The following is an 8,936-nucleotide window of genomic DNA, read 5'->3' as shown; positions in this document are numbered from 1 at the left end:
CACTCTAGAGATAAATTTCCTTTAAGTGACAATCGTGCTTCTAGGATTTTTGAGAAAATTCATTGTGATTTATGGGGACCTTACAAACATTCATCTTCTTGTGGTGCTCGTTATTTTTTGACCATTGTGGATGATTTTTCCCGTGCTGTATGGGTTTATTTAATGATGGATAAAACTGAGGTTTTTCGTATGTTTATGTCATTTGTTGCTATGGTTGACCGACAATACTCTCAAACCATAAAAATTGTTCAAAGTGATAATGGTACGGAATTTAATTGTTTACATGATTATTTTTCTGCCATGGGGATTCTTTTCTTTACTTCATGCACTCATACTCCACAACAAAATGGGCGGGTTGAGCGTAAACACAAACACATTTTGAATGTTGGGAGGGCTTTGAGATTTCAGGCCAATCTTCCTATTTATTTTTGGGGGGAAAGTGTTCTTGCCGCTGCTCATTTAATCAATCGTACTCCTACCCCGTTACTTGGTAACAAAACTCCTTATGAGCTTTTGACTGGTACTTGTCCCTCTTATGATGCCATACGCACCTTTGGATGTCTTTGTTTCGCTCACAACTTAAAATCAAAGAATGATAAATTTGCCAGTAGAAGTCGGAAGTGTCTCTTTATGGGGTATCCTTTTGGGAAAAAGGGATGGAAATTATTTGACCTTGATGCTCGAGAATTTTTTATATCTCGTGATGTCAAATTTTTTGAGGATATATTTCCGTTTATTCATCCGGAACAAGCCAACATTACTCCTGACTCTATTGTTCCTATTTGTTTGGACATTCACGATGATTTCGCCCCTCTCACTGATTATGAGCTCTTTACAAATTCTGATGAGCCTTCTTCTTCTACATCTGCTGCCTCTACTCCCTTCACTACTGAGTCTCCTCCTCCATCTTCCAATGAGCCCACTTCTACTACTCTCCTTGAGTCTCCTACTCAATCCACGCCTCCCAATACCTCAAATTCCTCTCCTGGGCCTTCTACTCCCCCTGCGCCTAACTCCACATCAAATGACTCCCCTGGGCCTTCTCTTGGGCCCGTCTCTCCAGCAGCTCCCACTTCTTCTCTCTCTTCTGGGCTTCCGTCTGGGCCCCTCTCCTCTCCTCAAAATGCCCCAGCCGTCCCTTCCTCTTCTGGGCTTCCGTCTGGGCCCCTCTCCTCTACTCAAAATGAGCCCCCTAATTCCACTACCTCTACTCAAAATGAGCCACCTAATTTCACTACTCCAAACACTTCATCTCCTACTGGGCCTGCTATTTTAGCGCCCTCTTCCTCTGATACTTCTACTGCTGGGCCTCCTCTCTTGGGCCGTGGCTTGCGCCACAAAACTCCTTCCGTTGTATTACGTGACTATGTGACCAATTCCGTTGTTGTACCGGAATCGTCTTGCTCTCCTTCGTCCTCATCTGTTTCAGGTACTCACTATCCTATAGCACATTATGTTAACTGTGACAATTTTTCTATGCAATATCGGTTATTTCTTGCAGCTATTACTTCAGAAACGGAACCTAAGTCTTTTAAGGAGGCTATGAAAAATAATGCTTGGCAACAATCGATGTCTGATGAAATTAAAGCCTTATAGGCTAATGACACTTGGTCTCTTGTCCCTCTTCCTTCTGGTAAAAAGGCTCTGGGTTGTCAATGGGTTTATCGGATCAAATACAATTCTAATGGTACTGTTGAAAGACTCAAATCTCGCTTAGTTGCTCTTGGTAATCATCAAGAGGAGGGCATTGACTACACAGAAACATTTGCTCCTATTGCCAAAATGGTCACAGTCCGTGCTTTCTTGGCTATTGCTGCCTCCAAGAATTGGGAACTTCATCAGATGGATGTTCACAATGCCTTCTTACATGGTGATCTAGATGAAGAGGTGTACATGAAGCTTCCCCCTGGTTTTACTTCTCCTGATTCCACCTTAGTCTGTCGCCTTCGCAAGTCCCTCTATGGTCTTAAGCAAGCTCCTAGATGCTGGTTTGCCAAATTGGTCACTGCTTTACGGGGATATGGCTTTCTACAATCATACTCTGATTACTCCCTTTTCACCTATACTCGTGGTTCTATTCAGATGAATGTCCTTGTGTATGTTGATGACTTAATCATTTCTGGTAATGATTCTGCTTCCTTGACGGCTTTCAAAGCCTATCTTAGTGATTGCTTTCACATGAAAGATCTTGGCTCCTTAAAATACTTTCTTGGGATTGAGGTTGCTCGCAGCTCCTCTGGCTTATTCTTATGTCAACGAAAGTACACTCTTGACATTGTGTCTGAGGTTGGATTATTGGGTTCCAAGCCGGTTGATTTTCCTATTGAGCAGAATCATAAGCTTGGCATAGCTGCTGGTGCACTTTATTCTGATCCTGCTGCCTATCGACGTCTTGTTGGGCGTCTCATTTACTTGGCTGTGACTAGACCTGATCTTGCCTATTCAGTTCATATTCTCTCTCAGTTCATGCAAGCACCTCGTATTGAGCATTGGGATGCAGCTCTTCGCGTCGTCCGCTATTTGAAAGGCTCTCCAGGTCAGGGTATTCTTCTTCGTGCTGATAGTGATCTTACCCTACAAGGATGGTGTGATTCTGACTGGGCAGCTTGTCCTACCACTCGACGTTCTCTTACTGGTTGGCTAGTTTTTCTCGGTCACTCTCCTATCTCCTGGAAAACTAAGAAACAACCAACTGTTTCTCGATCATCTGCTGAAGCTGAATACCGCTCCATGGCTGCTATTACTTGTGAACTAAAATGGTTAAAGGGTTTGTTACTCAGTCTTGGTGTTCATCATCCCAAGGCCATTCGTCTTTTTTGTGATAGTCAGTCAGCATTACATATTGCTAAGAACCCTGTTTTTCATGAACGCACTAAGCACATTGAAGTTGATTGCCACTTTGTACGTGATGCCATTAAAGATGGCTTGATTCTACCTTCATATGTGCCTACTACTTCACAATTGGCAGACATCTTCACCAAAGCACTCGGGAAGCGTCAATTTGAGTTTCTTCTTGCCAAGTTGGGCATTTCCAACCCTCATGCTCCAACTTGAGGGGGGGTGTTAGGATTATAGAGATAATCTAGGATATCTTTGTATTTATGGTTATCTACAATCTCTCCTGATTTATTGTACATTTCCTATCTTAGCTTTATACTCTTGTATACATATAGCAACATTATCAATGAGAAAGGCAACACACATTATTTCATCCCATACATGCTTATTATCTTGTTTGGTTGTATATGGGAAGTCATACTTCCTAGGAAGTTATTTTTTCCATGTATTTGAAATTCCTAGGAAGTGTAAAATTATGTTTGGTTGATAATGGAAAGTAGAACTTCCTATAGGAAGTTCTACTTTCCTAGGGGGACCTAGGTAAGTAACTTCCTCCATTGTGGAGGAAGTAGAACTTCTTAGGCCTTGTTTGGTTGACAAAACAAATCATGGGAAGTGCAAATTCCTAGGAAGTAGAAGTATATGAAGCCGTTTGGTTGGCAAAACCATGGGAATTTGCACTTCCTAGGAAGTTCTACTTCCTCCAAAATAGAGGAAGTTACTTACCTAGGTCCCCCTAGGTAAGTAGAACTTCCCATATGAAGTTTTACTTCCTATTAACATGGGAAAAATAACTTCCTAGGAAGTATGACTTCCTATATACAACCAAACAAGGCATTAGGAAGTGCAAATTCCCATGGTTTTGCCAACTAAACAACTTCATACACTTCTACTTCCTAGGAATTTGTACTTCCCATAATTTGTTTTGTCAACCAAACAAGGCCTGAGTTGTAAATCTCTCTACTCAGTCATGTACATACTACCAAATATAACTCCTTCGGAAAAGTGAAAACTATATGACACCAATCTATTAGAATGATCGTAATACCACATATGAGTGAATGATTACATTGCTATCATGTAAGATTTAAAGTCATGTTCGAAATAAAGTGAAAAAATTCTGCCCAATTACTTACTCACAACTAATAGCAGGAAAACAATTATAAATTCGAGGCTGGAGTGTAAAGAAAGTTTAACAAGTCAAAAGTAACACCACTATCTTTTGAGAGATCAAGAACCATAATTTCCAACTTTTTAACCATATTAAACCCAAAAGTACGTTGGAGCAGTTGTTGCATGTTTTTCATATCAACAATTTAGTTAAACCAATAACCACCGCAGAACTATACCCCTTTACTCCGTCAAATTCTTAATGATGTTTCTAATGATAATTAATATGATAATAGCCCTTTTATGTATAGAAACGTAGAATTTCAACGCAATTCTACAAGTCTTACAATTAGGTGATTTAGAAGGGCCCAACCTTGAGATAATTCGACCTACATGCGAGTACACAAAGCACTATAAATAACCTTAATCTTCCTTGATTAATATATCACTTTGGAATTTTGTTTTACTAACTAAAAACACAAATGGCTTCTTCAACTCCTCTCTTCCTAATCCTCTTTGTTATTCTTCCTATTTTCATGGGGAGATTTTCTAATGCTCAACTTGATACTAGTCTCTACGCTAAATCTTGTCCACAACTATTTCCGACGATTAGGGGTGTGGTTCAAACGGCCATTAAGAAAGAGGCTCGTATGGGCGCATCGTTACTTCGCCTACACTTTCATGACTGCTTTGTCAATGTAATTGTCTAATTACGTTAATTTTTCTATACAACACTTTGCAAAGAGTCTTATTATGCATCATACAATTATAATACCAACCATGCATTTTTATCTTGCATGACAACTACTTGTTCATATGCATATATTATTTATGCACTAATTAGTCCTTTCATGCATGCACATGCATTTTAAGATTATCATATACTACTATATAAATTATTTGTGATTCATCTTTCCCAGAAAAAAAATTATTTATGATTCATCAACTTATATACGACGTAATGTAGCTTATATAGTCTTTTAAGTGACCATGTCTTAAGTTATATTCTATGTTTTTGCAAAATATATATTTAAGCTAAAAATTGGTATTCCAACTCAACTGGGCCTACAACAGAAATCATTTTTCACATCTATTTATGTGGCTACGCTCCAAAAGGAACGTCACCAATCAAATTGGGCTAAAATTGCATATCGATTTCTAAATTCGACCCAAATTGGACTTGTTTGACTATAACCAATTTTTAGATGTCTTAATTACTTTTAGTTAACCTCACATATAGTACTAATTTGCATGATGTCTTGTAACCATATAGGGTTGTGATGCATCAAATTTGCTTGACGATTCACCATCTTTCAAGAGCGAAAAAGCTGCAACTCCAAATCGTAACTCCGCAAGAGGGTTCGAAGTGATTGATCAAATAAAATCAGCAGTTGAGAAAGTCTGCCCTGGTGTAGTTTCTTGTGCCGACATTTTGGCGATCACTGCAAGAGATTCAGTTGCTATTGTGAGTACCCTGACCTTTTCATCTTTATTGATTTATTCTCCAAGGTATGAAAGTAGTAAAAAGAATAAAATATGTAGAACTTGAACATAGAGAAATATAGCATCCGATTGAAAGACTGTGACAACATGTATGGACTAACACTCATACCGAAAAGTTAATTTGTCATATAAATATGCATGGAAAGACAAGTATATGTATCATATTTATGGTCTCACAATAACTTATTATAAGACTGTTACTAAGCTTACACTAAGCTTTGTACACCTAAATCGTTCAATGCTAAAATTATTTTGTAGTTTGATATATTAATAGGAACTTATTACCGAGTTCTTTTTCAGAAAAATCTAGCCTTTTTCATGTATGTATTCCAAATATCTAAATTGTTAATTAAATATTTGATGTAATACTGTAGCTCGGGGGACCTGCATGGGACGTGAAGCTTGGTAGAAAAGATTCTTTGACAGCCAATTTTGCATTGGCCAATGCTACCAATACAATTCCTGCTGCAAATGCTAGCCTCAGTGCTCTCCTCTCTAGTTTCCAAAACCATGGACTTTCTACCAGAGACCTGGTTGCCTTGTATGGTATGCACATTATCTTTTAACTTGCACATTATAAGCTTTCATACCTTCTCTGTTTCTTTTTACTTATAACGGTTTGACTTTTACACTATTCATAAATTGCACTTAACTAAGGAAAACATAATCATGTGGGATCTTGTTAAATTCGTCTTAATGCATATTTTTCAAATATCTACTTTTTTAATTTTTACTTATCGGTAATTAAAGATATTAATGGTTGAATCTATGTATTGACAAGTGTAAAAGTCAAACAGTTGCAAGTAAAACGAAACAAAGGAAGTAAATATAAATTATCAAGAAAAAAGTGGTAAAATTGCTTGAAATTCTTTAAATTTACAAAGCTAAGGTCCTTGATATATACTTCGATTGAAAAAAGTATGTGTCTTTTTTCTAAGATTAAGTTTAGTGATATCTTCTATATATCTAACAGTTTTTTTTTCTATTATCTTTCTGTTTATGAATATTAGGTGCCCACACCATTGGTGTAGCAAGGTGCACAAACTTTAGGCAACACATATACCAAGACAAGAACATTGATCCCTCATTTGCTAGATCAAACCAAGGAAGGTGCCCAAAAAACAATGGAAATGGTGACAATAACTTAGCACCTTTAGATGCTCAAAGTCCTACAAAATTTGACAACACATATTTTAAAACTCTTCTCAACAAACAAGCAATTCTTCACTCAGACCAAGAGCTATACAATGGAGGATCTACTGATGCGCTTGTTAGAACTTATGCTACAAATCCACATGCATTTATCTCCGATTTTACTGCTTCCATTATTAAGATGGGAGACATTAAGCCTCTTACTGGTTCACAAGGGCAGATTAGGAAGAATTGCAGGAGAGCCAACTAATCTAAGGATTAATTATTATTAATTACTTTTAAGTTTGAGACTCAAGTGTTGTTCTTTGCATTGCTTTGGAGTGATTGTCAATTTTTTTTTTCTTGTTTTTTTCCTTCATTTGTCCCGTAAGAGATATTATAATGTTTGGTGATGCATAAGTTAATCAAGAAGTGACATGTTTTATTTTAATGAAATAAAAGATATGGTCGACAAGTTTTGTTTGAGTTGTTAATCTTTGTGTGAAAACGAAGAATGTTTTTTTTAAAAAATAATATTCGGTAGTTGGGAGCTGGGATAATGATAGTAGAAAGAAATTAAAATTGATGTTATGCTCTAGTATACGTACTTAATTAAGTCAATCGATAGTGTATGTCTAATTTGGATATGTGACTCACAATGTTCTAGCTCATCACAATTACGAAGTCGTCAAATTCCTCTTTTGCACTAAAAAGAAGGCGTCAAATGGTCGATGTCAATTTATTTTGTGAATAAAGCAAAATAGTATCCGATATTCAACTTTTTATCTATAATACATTTTCGTTATCATGACTCAATTTAAGTAAAACGGGGTTTGATTTCATAAACCTGTAATTATGAGACCAAGTCATTACTAATAGGACAAATCTTACTTAGTAAAAAAATTGTCTGTTTTCAATTGTTATACTTTGATCTTTACATATATCGATGCACAATTTTGACCATTAATTTTTGTCATTACATATTAATATGAAAATATATTTAAAATTGATATGTTGAAAATATAGAGTAAGACAAATCTAATACTTTTAACATTGATTTAGTAAAAATATCCAGACAATGTGAAGTGTGTAATAGTGCAAAGGCAAAAGTAAAAAAAAAAAAAAAAAGGTAAAGCAAAATGTTTGAAACTCAAAAAGTGACAAAGAGTAGTATCATATACCATAATGGACTTTCAAGCAATTAAGTGTTTGTGGTTTGATAAGCTGTGGAAGGGGTTCTGAACTCAAAGTAGCACAGATTGAGTGATAAGGAGATATTGCGGAAGTTTTTGAGCTCAAAACTTGTACCAAAAATTATGCACTATATAATTAAGAAAGACAGAGATATTCGACAAACAACATATATGATTATTTACTTAAGTTAAATCTTAATAGTATGAGAAATGGGCCTCAGTCATTAAGGAGAACAAAAGTTCGATCCACTTATAAGATAAAAGGAAATCTATACAAATATAATAAAAGGTGTGCATAACAACGTCTATGCGCCACATGTCACCATCCCTCATTCAATAGTATTTTATCCACGTCTTTCTCATATAGTAAAAAAAAAAAGGTGTTGACATGAAGATTTGAACCCACAACCTCAAGTATGAAAGAAATAGATCCAACCATTACTCCACCATACCATTATGGTTTTTTCAATCAAAATTAATGATGCTATATGAATGGAAAACTTTTGAAATTCATATAATGAATGAGATGACTTTTTTAAATGAGTATGAGATGTCTTATTTAACTACTATTAAATTGTAGTACAGAGAAAACCGGGGCCATCGCCCGGACTCAAATATTAATTTAATATTAAAACTAATTAGAAATTGAGGGAGTAGCTCCTCAAATATACGAGTTTGTGAAATTTTGTGAAATTTCCTCCTCTTCTATGATATAAAGCAAGTCCTAAACGCAAAGGAACATTATGTTAATAATATGAAAGTTTATACATTGATCTCCCATGACAGAATTAGTCCCGACTAAAGTAAAATAGAAAACCTAATTTCAAAAAGAATATATATATTTCCTCCTTTACTTGTAACATTTTGACTTTTACCCTTGTCAATACACGACTTTGACTATTAATATTTCTAATAATCTATTTGTGAAATTATAAAAAGTTAAAATCTTATAAACATATATTAGATGAATCCAACAACACCTTGCATGTTAAAATTTATATTACTAGTATATAATAGTAACATCTCGCTGTCAAAGTAAGCACATAAATAATAAAAAAAAGAAAAAACACTGCAACTAACAAACAATGAATAAAGAATATCCATAATTGGTCACTCAGATCATTCAATCCAATGTATCTCAACCCATACCTTAAGATTAGG

At 35.7% G+C, this 8,936-nt stretch overlaps 1 protein-coding gene across 1 annotated transcript; it reads left to right on the top strand.

Annotated features, from left to right (window-relative positions):
- Positions 1-4,374: 4,374 nt before the first annotated feature.
- Positions 4,375-7,068, top strand: LOC104908318 (peroxidase 4). Its single transcript, XM_010697414.4, has 4 exons — positions 4,375-4,646; positions 5,222-5,413; positions 5,826-5,997; positions 6,462-7,068. The coding sequence occupies exons 1-4, from the start codon at positions 4,431-4,433 to the stop codon at positions 6,851-6,853; spliced, it is 972 nt and encodes a 323-aa protein (XP_010695716.2). The 5' UTR covers positions 4,375-4,430; the 3' UTR covers positions 6,854-7,068.
- Positions 7,069-8,936: the final 1,868 nt, after the last annotated feature.

The sequence above is a fragment of the Beta vulgaris genome, chromosome 2 (genome assembly GCF_026745355.1).
Source record: "Beta vulgaris subsp. vulgaris cultivar EL10 chromosome 2, EL10.2, whole genome shotgun sequence".
NCBI lineage: Eukaryota > Viridiplantae > Streptophyta > Magnoliopsida > Caryophyllales > Amaranthaceae > Beta > Beta vulgaris.
Note: the sequence above shows the minus strand (reverse complement) of the source record. Positions and strands in the feature narration are given on the sequence as shown.

Excerpts from the sequence above, each read along its gene's own strand:
- LOC104908318 (XM_010697414.4), top strand. The coding sequence starts at position 4,431 with ATGGCTTCTTCAACTCCTCTCTTCCTAATCCTCTTTGTTATTCTTCCT. Across the intron at positions 4,647-5,221 it reads TTCATGACTGCTTTGTCAAT|GGTTGTGATGCATCAAATTT; the intron begins GTAATTGTCTAA and ends GTAACCATATAG. Across the intron at positions 5,414-5,825 it reads CAAGAGATTCAGTTGCTATT|CTCGGGGGACCTGCATGGGA; the intron begins GTGAGTACCCTG and ends GTAATACTGTAG.